Below are 14768 nucleotides of genomic sequence, written 5' to 3'. Positions count from 1 at the left end.
TTCCATTGCTGCTATCACTGGATCTTTTCAATCATCCAGTTCTGAATCTTTCTCAATGATTACTTGATTGCTTTTCAGAATTTTGGCTTTAATCATTATAAAATTGATAACAAACCAGCCACGTTCTACGCAATTTGTGAATTAAGGTAGAAAGGTAATACCAACCATGTACATATTATCCCTTTTTGGTTGATAAGAATTTATTTCCTTCTGAAAACATAAATTTCCAACTGTTCTTAAGATCATCCAAAAGTTGCCTATATAGCTAACAACGAGACTGTATAAAGGAATCAGACGGATGTATCTCCTAAGATTAATAATGAGGAATTTTTAAAAACATTAATTTTAACCGTGGCTAAAAATTAACGTAATTTATTTTTTCAAAATAATTAAATTGTATTCACAGGTTTCGATTTTCACAAATTCATCTGTTTTTTTAATTAAATTTCAAAATTATAAACCAAAGACCCCCAATATTTTTTTTAAAAACTGATAGAAATGAATGTGGAACTTAAGACAAGAGCGCATGTTCCCAATCTCAAATTGAATGTTTATGTTAGATTTTAGCTAATTAAATCAAAATGTGCGCATGCTATGATAAAACAGTTAATTTTGAGATTTTTTGAATTCAACTTTTTAAGTTCTACGTAATAATTACGTACGTAAAACGTAAGAAAATTTTGAAAAAGTTAATATAATTCAGCTTCTACTTTGCCAATTATAAAGATTTCTCATCATTCCGTTCTCTGACCCATTTCGCACATTGTAAGCAGGAAACAACATCAAAAACTCTCAAATTGAAGTAGTAGCAGGTAGAGTAGTTAAGATGACAGACAGACAGACAAAATGTAAAAAACCTCAACTTTTCACATTAGAAAAAATGTGCTAAATATCGAAAATCAGCAAAAATCACACAATAATAAGTTATCATCAAAATTAAATAGTTTATACATAGTTAGTGGATAATTCTTTTAAATAAACGTAATAACAATAATTTACTTTACATTTAATGTAGTTCGTAAGTAAGAAAGAGTAGTTGATGGACGGAGAATTGACATTGAAAAACATTGTAATTTTTTAATTAATTTTGAAAGAGTTTAAGCTATAGAAAAAAAAGTGTCTAGGTATTTTGAAAATAATATTACGTAGTGTGTCAATAACTCCGAAAATTTAATATTTTAATACTAATTTGCTTATTGCGATTTTGCAATTTCCTTCAAGTCTTGTTTATTTGTAATTTCTGTAAATCTATTTTAATATATTATTTTTTTTTACATTTTCATCCATTCCGTCGTCTCTCTCTCTTCTCTTCATACCTTTTTTTCCTCATCATTTTTTTAGCTAATATATTACTGACAAAGGAAAAAGAATAACAAAATTATTAAAGTGAGAATTAAAGATCCAGTGAGAAAAGTGAAAAATTTTGTGAATTGTACTAGAACTGATATATAAAGCAACAGAAACAAGCGTAACAAGATCATGAGAGGCATAAGAAATTCCATAAGTCTTCACAAATTTGCAACATCTCCAAAAAATCGAACAGGTAATGTAGCTTAGCGAGTGAGTAGTGTATAGCAGCAAACAGCAGTAGAAAAAAAAATTATACTGTGTGGTAATAAATAATATTAGGTTTTTTTTTCTATTATTACGTGTAAAGTTTCTTTTCTTTAACGAATAATAATAAAAAAATATTGAGTTGATTGCAACATATCTCGACCTGCCTATATAGCGAGCATTTAAGGATGTTAATTTAAGAGAATGCTTCGTTTAATGTTATTGTTTTATCTAGGTCATGTTAAATTTTTATAAAGTCAGGTCTGTTAAAGAATTTCGTAAAAGTGAATATACCTATAAGAAATATAAGAAAAAAAAAATCAACCATAGTTCAGTCTTGTTTATAACTGTTCTTTATTTAAAGAAAAGAAAAATATACTTTATTTGAGCGAGAGCAAAGAATATATACTTAATAAAGCAAGAAAAAATCTCAATGCTACCTACCAGTGAATGACTTTTATAATGAAAATACAGAATTTTTTTTTTATATTCGACGAGATAGCATACAATCAATGCCTGCCTTAATACGTTAATTATTTTCATATACGTCACATGCGTACAATTTTGTATATTTTTTTAAGCGCAAAATTGTGACTTGATTGCGCCGAGTCTCTCGTTTTGGTAGACTATCCTTGACTTGTGTATTAGTTTAAATCCCTAAAATCGTGATCAAACAAGTTCAAGGGCTGCATCCTTGAATTAAAATAAATCTCGAGATTTAATTAAATCCTAGGATTTAAAATTGGATTAGCATTGCTGTTTGTTTCCCACAGTAGTAATTTCGTCATATTTATGTTTATTAATAATATTTTTTCCCATCCATTTATTTACAGCGTACTTGTGTTTAGTGGCATCACAGCAACTACACAACAATAATAATAGTAATAATATCTATAGCTGCTTACATCAAGGAAACTCAATAAGCCTAACAAATGTTCGATATTTTCATTTAACACATGTCTGTGATAAGTCTTCGACAAAGGATCCCACAAATGGAAACGATAAAAATTCATCAAATACACCAACGAATGGTTCAAGCAGCAACAATGGCGGTGATAAGGGAAATGGCAAAGACAAAAAGAATACATTGTCATGTCCAAAATGCGGTGATCCATGCACTCATGTTGAAACATTCGTGAATGCAACAAGATTTGTAAAATGTGAGAAATGTCATCATTTCTTTGTGGTGCTAAGTGAAATGGATTCTAAGAAGACAGTCAAGGAGGAGTCAATTAAAGGAACGAAGAAGCCCCCACCACCACCGAAAAAGATAATGGAATATCTTGATCGACATGTTGTGGGACAAGAGCTTGCTAAAAAAGTCCTTTCAGTGGCTGTTTACAATCACTACAAACGAATCTATCATAATTTACCACCACCAGCATCCAGCAATAATTCATCTCAATCTATTGATTCAATTGGTAGAGGAAATGATTTATTGCACATTTCTGGCATTGGACATACAATGATGAGTTCAGCACCAACGGAAGTTCCAAGACCACCACTATCACCGCCACAACAACATCATCCAGGATCTGAGTTATTGGACGAAAAGAATCATTCTTTAAAATTGGAAAAGAGTAATATATTGATGTTAGGTCCAACTGGTTCAGGAAAGACTTTATTAGCACAAACAATAGCCAAATGTTTGGATGTCCCTTTTGCCATTTGTGACTGTACTACATTGACACAAGCTGGTTATGTTGGCGAAGATATTGAAAGCGTTATCGCAAAATTACTTCAAGATGCTAATTATAGGTAAATAAATTATTACAAATTTGCATCAGAATTGACGTCTTCATTACATAACTTTCTACGTTCTATTTTATCTCTCTTATTTTAGTGTCGAAAGAGCTCAAACCGGAATAGTTTTTCTTGACGAGGTCGATAAGATCGGTGCCGTGCCAGGAATTCATCAATTACGTGATGTTGGCGGTGAAGGTGTTCAACAAGGAATGCTCAAAATGCTTGAAGGAACCATCGTTAATGTTCCCGAGAGAAATTCACCACGTAAATTGCGTGGCGAGTCTGTACAGGTTGATACAACAAATATTCTTTTTGTCGCATCTGGTGCTTATACAGGACTGGATCGTCTCGTTGCTAGACGTCTGAATGAGAAGGTAAATTTACTGTTTTGTTTTTATTCCTTACAAGTGTCTGATTTTGTTTGTTGATGACTGTAGAGCTAATAATAGTAACATATCATGTATATTTTGATAAAAGCAGAAATATTTTTTTTGTGCCTTAAAGTAATTATTGACAAGAGTTTTTAGCGCATTTTTGAAATTTTTTTCAAAAAGGTAGCTTATTAAATCACTTTGTTTTCGGTTTTCGTTCGGCTGTTCGGGCGTTCGGCTGACGCTATTCTAGACATCGTTCGGAATGGTTTTAAAAGATCAATAAAGTGTTTCAGATCAACGCATAAATACTATAATTAACAATTTTTCATTTTCATATACAACAACAACAAAAACAACAACACGTTTTTTCATTGTTTTACAGTGTTTTTCAATGTTTTTCGATGTTTTAACAGTGTTAACTGAACTTTGAATTTTTTTACCGATGTGGTTTAAATTATTAAAATCCGTTAAATGATGAAATGCTAAATTTTTATTATGGTAACTTGGAATTAACTGGATAAGTGACTTGGATGGATCTTGTTTTTGGGTCTGGAAGTTGTATGGATCCTTGGATTTGTTTTTGGGTGTCTGGAAAAATTACTGAATTTTGTGAGTAAGTTATGGATCTGTTTTTTGTTAGGAAAATTGATACCGATTAATATCTGTAATCAATTACTGATCGAAAAATGCGCTTAAGTCCCTCGATCAATAACACGAGGACTTTTGTAATTTTTTTGATTATTTTCGTCATGGGTCATTCAACTGCGTATTTGAGTAGCTATGAATAAAACTCATTTTGTTGATAAATTTATTATTTTGGCATTAAGTTGCAAAATTGAATATTAAATTCTAATCTAGTAGAAAATGAATTTATCTGTACACAAAGTACAGACAATGCACTTGACTGTATTTTTATCTTGGGTTTTTTGAAAATCTTGAGGAGAAATGAAAGACAAACTATGAAGATAGCTGATAGCTGACTGTTTAGAGTGGAATCCACTTTTCCTATCTATCTAAAGCAGCTTCTAAGTATCTTGAAAGCTAAAAGTATAAAAGTTATACCTGAAGTGTATAGGAATGGTTCATATCAAGCTACTAGCACTTAATAACATTATCATGAGAGAATAATGGACTTAAAAAAGAAGCTTTTGGGTAGAACAATAAATTTCCATTAACCAGTGTCTTTTTAGCTCTAAAATTAAATTTATCTAGTCTTACAGACAATTACAATCCGATTCAAGCTCACACTTTCCCACAATCACACAAATCATGCCATAAATCATTCTTTAATTAAGCGTATTATATGAATTTAATTACATTAATTGTTGTTTCTATTTTTTTTTTGTGTATAGTACTTGGGATTCGGAATGCCAGCAACATCATCTGAGGGACGTCGTGCAGCACAAGCAAGTGCCGCTCCAATGGATAATGATCAAGTCGAACGTGATGCGAATTTAAAAAAAGTTCAAGCAAGAGATTTGGTTGAATTCGGAATGATACCCGTAAGAAAAGTTTTTATAATTGATTTAATTTTAAACAAAAGTGTTTAATTGCTGTTTCTCTCTGTGTGCTTGTTAGGAATTCGTTGGACGTTTTCCTGTTTTAGTTCCATTTCATTCATTAGATATTGATATGTTAGTAAGGATTTTAACGGAGCCGAAAAATGCTCTCGTATCGCAATACCGTGCTTTGCTTGGTATGGATCAAGTTGAGCTCACATTCTCATCCGAAGCTTTGAAAGCAATCGCAAAACAAGCTATGGAACGACAAACAGGTGCCCGAGGTTTACGAGCAATTATGGTAAGTTGATAACGGTTGAAAAATATTTGAAAAATAACGGACAAAAAATATTCAAACATTTTGAACCTAAGAATAAAGTTCAAAATATTTTGAACTGGCTCAAATTGAACCAAATAATAACGATATACATTTCTTCAACAGGAATCGTTGCTTCTTGACCCAATGTTTGAAGTTCCCGGATCAGAAATTAAGGGTGTTCATATAACAGAAGAATGTGTTATGGGATCATCACCAATTTACATCCATCGCTCAACTAGTGCATCATCTTCGTCAAATCCTCCAGAACAGACAGGTACAACCACAGAAGAGGAGGAAAATAGGAAATATCGCGTGAAGCAATGAGACTAGGAAAATTTTTAATTAATTTACAGCAACCTTATTGTTTTCTTCTATATACCTACTTTTTTGGTTAATAAGTTACTTTAAAAAAAGATATGAAATATTTTTTTTTCTTCCCTGGTTATTTCAGATTTCTGCTCTAGTATGTTATGATATATTTAAAAAAAAGAGAATAAAAAAAAGTAATAAATTTTTATGAAACTCGTTTTAATTAAAAAGGAGTAAGAGATACTTCCAATAATGCTAAATAAGAGCGTATTTCTTTTATAGGACATCACTTGTAATGTAATAGTTTCAAGCTTCTGTTGAAGTTAAAAGTTGGAAGCGGATGATTACAATGTAATAAGCAGTGATGTGAAATGGCTAAATAAGGAATTAAAGTAGTAAAGGTGGTTATGACCCTACCACGCAAAGAGCATGTTCTCAATGCAAGAGCAGAGTAGGCCAAGATCAAGGCTCATTAGTAAGCTCATTTAGTATATTTAAGGTGAACAAGCTACAATTAATCTGAAATTAGAACTTCCAAACTAATCCTGTTCTAACTGTAGATAATCCAAAATTAAAGAAGCAAATGTCATCGATCTAAAAATTCTCAAAAGACTATCCATTTTACAGCATCAAAAAACAAGACTTCATGTATCTTCTTTAAAGATTCACATGCCTAAATCTTAAATTATTCATACAAAATACAATGACCTATCGAAGAAGATATAAGGTGCACTCACGTGGCATTTGCATATTCAAATCAAATTCAAATTTATCCAGAAATAAATCGGAATTTTAACTAATTCAAAGCTTTATGATCGATGCGGATTTGATAGCAATGAAAAAAATACTGCATTCTATTATTTTTATGCAAAAAAAGCTTGTCATTAAGAAAACTGGTTTGTAGACGACTTTGTGCTCTATGATAGCTAATCTGTCGGATATTCCGTTTAGCATTGACATTAAACGAGATAAAAAAAAGGCACAACATTTGGTGCATATATATTAATTTTTTTTTTTCGCTGATTTATTTCATTCATTAAAGTTGTCATCGATTGATATTATAAGCTACTCTATCTATATCTATAGCATAGGATGCTTAGCTCAATGTGCTAATATTCGAATATATTCGAATATATTCGCATATGAACAAAAAAATCAATATTTATATATGTGGTCACACAGACAAACTTCGCCCCAAAATCGCCCCAAACAAATCTAACACTATCACAATTTTCCATTGTTCTCCGTGTAAAATACATATAATAGTGTTGGGAATTTTCAAAATTTAACGGTCACTTTTTTGTATGACCACATATATATATATTGAAAAAAATATTCGAATCATATTCGAATATGCATTATTTAAAAAAATTCCGTTGCATTTGGTTTCTTCAAAGGGTAATTTCTATTCGCATTTGTGAAGTATGTAATTTCATACAAAAGTTGATCAAAAATCCTTTATATATTTTTTAATATTTGTATTCGAATATATTCGAATACGATTTTGCCAACCCTGCTCAATGTGCTAATCATTGAGATTAGTTTTTTTTGCATTAAAGGTTAAACGTGAATCAACAGAAAACCAGAATTGCACAACGTATACGCTAGGGATCCACTAAGCCATCGTATTAACCGTAAGACGAAAGGTTGCCCTAACGGCATCGTAATGGCTGATTTAGAAAAATGTGGCTTGCCGCACTATGCCGATAGAACTCAAGTCATGCAATTGTTCAAATTTGTGAATCAATCTTGTTTTACAGACAAAAAAATCAAAACAACTGGATGTTCATAGCAATAAAAATCATCTAATAGCCATTTAAATACAAAGGGACATCAATTAAAATTCATTTCCTGTCTCAATTGGCACATATTCAAATGTTATCACTATGATAACGAAGCGACAATTTACTTAGAATCAAGTGGCAACTACTTGACGAAAAAAATCCAAATTAGCCAATTGACAGCCTTTTGATCTGAGTTTATTGTCGCCTCACTATCTTAGTGTTAACCCGTGATAAAATTTCAATACATGCTGTTCGGGTATTGGATCTTTTTTGAATTTTAAGGCATTATGAAAGCGGTTGAGGTATCTGTTCTTGATATTACAGCTACTCTTGTACGGTTTCTCTGTTGATTACCCTAACAGACAATGAGTATACTCACCTAAATGAGCCTACTCATGAGTATACAACTTGTCCATTCAGGTTTCATCAACATATTCCATGTTTAAAAAACATCCAGTGAGAACTAATCTAAAGCTTTAAAATAATTTGACAGCCACTAAAAGCAATAACAGTAGTTTTGCACAACATTTTACTGCATATCTAAAGCCATAGTTCCTATCTTTCTATGTCATCATCTATACATCCAATAGGACAAAAAGAAGCTGTCTATGACAATTAGAATTGTACATTCAAAAAGCATGCTAAAGATGAAGATAACTGGAAAAAATCTCGATAAAGAAAGGGAATATATAGATCATCATAGGGACGTACGTTGAAGTACTCTTCGATAATTATGAATTTTCTGCGGAAACTCATCCTTAAAAGCCTTTAAAATTATAACATTTCCCCTCTTTCCATTTCTCTCTTTTGTGCTCCTCGTTTTTATTCCTCATTCGCAAATGAAAGCGGAACATCTTTTGATATCGCAATTATTTTGCAGCAAAAAAAGTCAAATGCTCGACAGTTTATCGATTTTTTTTATATCCTCCTCTCTCCCTATGATAGGTTCCCATTGCATTTATAAATACAGACGCAGTGATTTGCATTTCTTTCTTGCTTTAATTTTTTTTTTTTTTTTTTCATCTTCTGTCTGCCTCTGGATATATATACATAAAAAAAAAATATTGTGCATATATATTTGAATATAAATAAAAAAAAGAGTCCTTTTCATGTTTTTTATGCAACTGAAAAATGTTTGGGGGTTCATTTATTTATTTTTATTTGCAACTCTAGTTATTTTTATCTCTCATTTTATTTTAAGTATTATGAATACTTCTCTGTGAAATTCACAGAGTTGTCAGATTAGTGACTATGGAAAGGTACATACTTAGCTGTATCTTGGTAGCTTTTATCTTTGTCTAGGCGTTACCTTTGGAAAAGGTGACATATTGGTCTTAACTTAGGATTTTCTAGCCATCCAAAGGTCGTCTTAAGAACTCATTTAAAGAAGCTGTCTATAGAAACAGTATTGCACTTGGAATCTGGTATTTAAAAGCAGTATTTAGCGATAGATCTAGTTTTAAACGGCATTTATGGGAAGTCGGGGATCTCAATTGATCTGTACGACCAGCAAAGTAAGTAAGTAAGTAGCCAAAGGCAATAGTTTCTCTCAGAGTATGAAGTCGATTCGGATTTTGTATGAAAAAGTCGTCTCAATTTGACCTGATTGCTATAAAATTCGAGCCTACTCTGAGCTCTGGTGTCTAGAAGGCAGTGTCGAAGGCAGTGGACATCTAGCCTTTACCTGGGCAAATCTAGGAGATAAAGGTTGTTTTGTATGCTCCGGGTTAAACACTTTGAAAAGGACTTCATTGTTGTTGAAGATATACGTAAACAGCGCTATTTAGACATCACTGGATTCATCAAAGACATACGCATTCTGTAGAGGCTTTGGGACGGAACTACAGATCACCGATTGCAGTGCCTATTTGTTTTAAGCAAACCCAATATATTAATCTATCCCGAGTAGATACCCATTACTTTTTGTATAAATTAGAAAAAAAAATCTAGTACTTACTTAAATCTATATTAGGTTTGCATAAGAAAAGGAATGTCGGTTATCGGCAGTACTTAGGCAAAGAAAAGAGTTATTGCCTTTGGCTAGACACTCCCTTTGCCTAGGTATTGCCTTTTACCAGAGCTCGAAGTTTAGTCGAATTTTGTATGCAAAAATTAACTTGAGTCAACTTGACTTCATTAAAAATTCGAGTCGATTTCAAGCTCTGCCTTTGTTACTGCTAGACAAGCCTACAAGAAGACAAATTGTTTTGCCTTTTTATAGGTAATGTCTGTGACAGATTATTTTCCTTTAATACAAAATCGATAGATGACAACTCTGCTGTGAATTAAAGCTGCTGGATTTTTCATGCCCACTTACCTCTTTTTGTAGGGAAAAAAAAAATTTTAAATTTGTAATTTTTTTTTCTCTCATTCACCATGCTCCATGTTCGGTGCCATAGAAAAAAAAAGTTACAAATAAAACTTTTTCTTTTCGTTCGTTCTTGTTTTTTTTTGTGAGTGAGTGCCTCGCAGCACTGTAGACTCGTAGACTGACTGTGGCAAAAAGTTTCTCTTTTCAGATACACTTTTTTTTTTTAATTTTATTTTGTTACTTAAAGTGTAGAAAATCAGAGAGACTTTTTGAAATTGAAATTAATATAACCACATGTTGCTAATTAGTTCAAAGAACTTTGTCATAGATTTTATAGTATCATGTTCATACTTTATTTATTATTCATAGATTTCAATCAATTTTAATTAATTTGAATTTTATAGTGTCATTATTATTATTATTATACCAGTCTTTGTAATTTTTATTCTTCTTAATTATTAAAATTATCAGATAACGTACAAAATATCGACATTTAAAGAATTTAAGTAGAATAGAACTTTTTTTCCATTTTTTTTTTTTTTCAATTATTATTTTTTTCATACTAAAAACTATTTTGGCTATTCATTTATATAATTAACAGATTAAATTTAAAGAATTTTCTTTTTTGTCTTGTTTTTAAAGATTCATAAAAATTGTGAGTTTATAATAAAAGAAATGCTGATAAACCTGTTCAAATGAACACTTTTTTTGTATTTTGCTGCAACTAATCGGAAACAATTTCATTTTTCTCATTAATATTTTATTGGAATTATTTTTTTCATTTTTATAATGTGGTGAAAAAGCCACATTTTAGGGATTCAGGATTATTATATCGTTTTCTAACGGTTTTATCAGATTTGAATTCTAATTTGAACAAATTGAAAAGTTCAAAAAATTGCAAACCTTTGAAAAGTTCAAAATTTGAATTTATCGTTTTTAACGGTTTTTACAGATTTTAATTCAAATTTGAGCGAATTGAGAACTTGGAGTTCAAAATTTGAATTTATCGTTTTTCAATGTTTTTTTTTTCAAACTTGGGCGAATTGAAAATTTGAAGCAAATTCAGTCCCTTTAAAAAGTTCAAAATTTGAATTTAGAGTTTTCAACAGTCTTCTCAGATTTGAGTTTTAGTTTGCGCAAATTGAGAATTTGAAGCGAATTCAGTCCCTTTGAAAAGTTCAAATTTTGAAAAATAACGGCTTTTCGTATGATTTCAAAAATAATTCTATTTTTAATCGGGTTGACTTTTCCCTGAATAGATAATGAGGAAATTATGATGTTCCATGTAAGCATGCTCATTGTCTATCAAACTTTGCTTTTAATAGATCCAGAAACAATGACTTTTAATTAACATAAAGCTGTAATTATCACCCTCAAATCTAGTCCTTTGTGGACTAGAACAAGTCATTCACAAAATGATTTTTTTTTTGCTTCACACCTGCGATGCACAGTTTAAAATTCACTTCCTTTTAACTCAATCTCCATGAATATTCATAAAGCAACTTCACCACCTGCGAGAAATTCTCATTCCTAAATCCTCCGCCAATCCCACTCAAACTTCCTCGTTCATGAATCTGTAAGAATTGCGCTAAGAGCAACAAATTGAACTTTCACAATAATTCATTCTAATATAAGAAGACATTATTTTATAGAGTCATTCAACAAGTAAACTTGTTCCTCGATTGCTTCCATAAATATTTCTTATAAAAAGTTTTTTTTTATAAAACTATAGAAAGACATGCTGCAAATATGCTTTGGAACGGGGTAAGAATGCTGCAGAATGGCAGCGTGCTTTACTGTCGAAATCAATTGAAACATAAACCAACTTTAAACTGTTGGCACTGCTTCATGTTTTGTTTTTGCATCCTCATCTTCAGAATCCCTATAATGTGGCTTATTCATATCTAATCAGGGTGAAAACTTTTTTTGGGGTAAGTAAATTTTCCACCGCAACAGTAAAAACTGTGACAGAATGTTGGTAACAAGGATTCATATATATATATATTTTACGCTCATTTGTGTATGGCTGCGATATTGTCATAAAAATTAAACTTTTATTATGAAAAACCACTTGAACATAGGAGGAAATAAATCAAAAGGAAACATATTCTGACGTTATTCAGTGAAATTTTTATCAGTTTTGTTTAATAATTCATTTTCTTTTTGTTTTTCCGAGTAGAGCATGTACTTGTTTTTTTGTTTTTTGTATCTTTGTCAAGTTGGGGAGCGTTCATTTGTTACGTAACATTCTTAGTATGAGAGTAAGAATTGGTTTGGGAGGGGGTTGTGGTTTAGATTTTGTGATGCCTCAATTAATGAAAGTTTTGTTACAAAGGTGAGCAGGGTGTTCAAAAGAGAAAATCGATTCTTCAAAAGGTATGTGTGGAAAAGAAAGGATTTTATCAATTAAAGGAAATTTTATGGAAAAGAAGTGGATGTCAAAAAAAGAGTAAGGGAGGAGAGGGGGTCCTTTTTGCGTTACCTAACAAGTGAATGCCCACCAAGATACGTGTATAATTGGGGGGAGGAGGGAAAGGGGTTGTTTAGATTTGATTACGACTCTATTGACAGAACTTTTGTTATGGAAAAGGGATGAGTATCAATAAAAATGTAGGGGGAGCGAATTTTTGGGTTGACGTCCCCAAAGTATGTGTATAGTTGGGGAATGGGAGAAAGGCAGGTTGTTTAGAATTGGCAATGCTTCAATTGACAGAAATTTTATATTTTTTATGGAAAGGGGGAGGAAGTTCTGTTGATTTTCCAGGTTACCTAACAAGTGAACGTCCCCAAGATATATGTATAATTTTTTTTGTGTCTCACTTTTTTGTTTGTTTTTTTAAATATCAATTGCTTTTGTCTCTAAACTTTTTTATGTTTTTCTCATTTTTTTAATATATTATTTTGTTGTACTTTACACATAATAAAAGGAATCTTCTTACTGTATATGATGTATAATTTTAATTAATTGAGTTTATTAGCTAATGCATAATCTCTAATAAAAATCATGTCGAATTGTATAAATTATGGCATTTTTCCTTCCTTCATCTTCTTTTAATATTGTTTAGTACCTCACATGAGAAGACTAGTTGTACCGGTGTGTGGAAAAATCCTATTATAATTAAAATTTCTTTTTTAAAATATTGCTAAATTTAACAAATTCTTTGACGTTTCTGTTTTGAAAACATTGACACGTTTCATGCTTCTTTTTTTCATCATATTTAATTATTGAGCAATTTTTTAATTAATTTTTATATGTAGTTGTGTATATTTGGTGCTATTGGGGAAAAAAATTATATATTGATGACTCATATAGAGCCTGCTTATACGAATAATAATTAATACAAGAGCCAAAGAATTTTTCTTTTATCACTTCCTTCACATCTACAATCTTCAAAAAGTTCTACGGATTTTGACATATCTTTGGTATGCGATCATTTCTAAGGTATGTAGGTTTAACTAACTATCTACTTGAATTAATTAATAAAATTGACAAAAAGATTCTTCGTCTCAGATATAGCTTTTAAAAATCATTATTTTTACCATTCTATTATTTTTGATGCTAGGTTTTTGATTCATTGATATAAGATTGGACGAGTTTTGTGTGTGTGTCTGCATAAATTACATTAAGAATCATTGAAAATTGTTTTTGTTGTAAATAAACAAATTGTCTACCTTCATTATTAAGTTATAAGTATATGAAAAATGATTTTCTTTAAGAAATATAATTCTTTTGATTAGTTGCTATAATTAAGGTAAATAAAAATATGAAAAAATCAATGTTTGCTACCATTTTGAAGAGAAAATATTGCAGAATTGTATGATTTGATTCAAATTTTATCGGGAATTACATCCAAAATTTGTTTGTTGTTCCTGCTTGAGAAGTAAGACTGTTCTTTGTTATTCACTATAACTCAATCTCTCCCTACTCAATTGAAATCTGTAATACACTCCACAAAGTTTTCAAACCCAAATTGAGGCAAATAACCCGATTATTAAAAATCACCGAATTGAAACAAGCTATCCACAAAGGTGATGATAGATAAAGAGCGTATTCAGAAGAGATTTTAGGGGTCAACACCTTTCCTTCCTCCTTTTTTTGAAAGAAATTCTTCATCCTCTCTCCTCACACAATGAGGTAGTTTAGATCTCATTATAAACTGTTGCCCATGGAACTAAAATGTTCTATATGGATTATTAGAACTCGAAATCGATATGGTTGAAGTCGACTCGACTCGACTCAAATGTCCTCGACTTGAAATCGACTCGACTTTTCATAGACGACTTAATTCGACTCGACTCGACTTCGAGCTCTGTGTATTATATTAACGTTCCTAAAGAATATCAATTCGAGTGCGGTGGAATGGCGAACCCGTACTATTTAAAGTATCATTAGCCGCAAAACGAGCAGCTCTGAATTTTACATGATCTGAATAGCTATAAATTTTTTAAGAAATTCATTTTTCATTGCTGTTTATGACCAAATTCGATGTACAATTTATGATCAAAAGAGCATTTCCACCTTAAATCGAAAGCTTGTACACATTTTTGCTTGAGAGCACGCTCTTTGTATGCAGCATACAAAGCACCCTAGCATACAATAGGATCAGTTGTCAGTGACAAAATTTAGGTCAGTTGTCATATTGTCATTTTGCTTTTTTGAAGCTCCGCTTCCTTTTCAAAAATACCAAATTTCCATTAATAAATCATTTCGCACACCAGGATTGTGAAATTTTTTGAGATTTGTTCTTATATATGGCTCTTAAAAAGTATTGAAAATCTCAGATATTCAGTCTTTATTTCAATTTTGAAATTTACAGTTACATTTAAATATCCAAAGAAGCCCAAGTAACTGTTGAATTGAAATTCTCCAAT

General features: G+C 31.2%; 1 protein-coding gene across 4 annotated transcripts; it reads left to right on the top strand.

Moving 5' to 3' along the window:
• Positions 1–823: 823 nt before the first annotated feature.
• LOC139100775 (ATP-dependent Clp protease ATP-binding subunit clpX-like, mitochondrial) lies at positions 824–6014 on the top strand. Of its 4 annotated transcripts, none has more exons than XM_070653509.1 (7): positions 824–954; positions 1342–1543; positions 2388–3312; positions 3398–3674; positions 5027–5176; positions 5253–5474; positions 5616–6014. In XM_070653509.1, exons 2-7 carry the CDS (start codon positions 1480–1482, stop codon positions 5814–5816), a joined length of 1839 nt encoding a protein of 612 aa, XP_070509610.1. In that variant the 5' UTR covers positions 824–954; positions 1342–1479; the 3' UTR covers positions 5817–6014. The 4 variants fall into 4 exon arrangements, with proteins under 4 accessions (XP_070509610.1, XP_070509607.1, XP_070509608.1 ...); XM_070653506.1 differs by having other exon boundaries at positions 837–981; XM_070653507.1 differs by having other exon boundaries at positions 872–1018.
• Positions 6015–14768: the final 8754 nt, after the last annotated feature.

This window comes from Chironomus tepperi, unplaced genomic scaffold (genome assembly GCF_022539635.2).
Source record: "Chironomus tepperi strain 1889 unplaced genomic scaffold, CSIRO-AGI_Ctep_v1 contig_68, whole genome shotgun sequence".
Classification (NCBI taxonomy): Eukaryota; Metazoa; Arthropoda; class Insecta; order Diptera; family Chironomidae; genus Chironomus; species Chironomus tepperi.
This window is presented reverse-complemented; position numbering and strand designations above follow the sequence as displayed.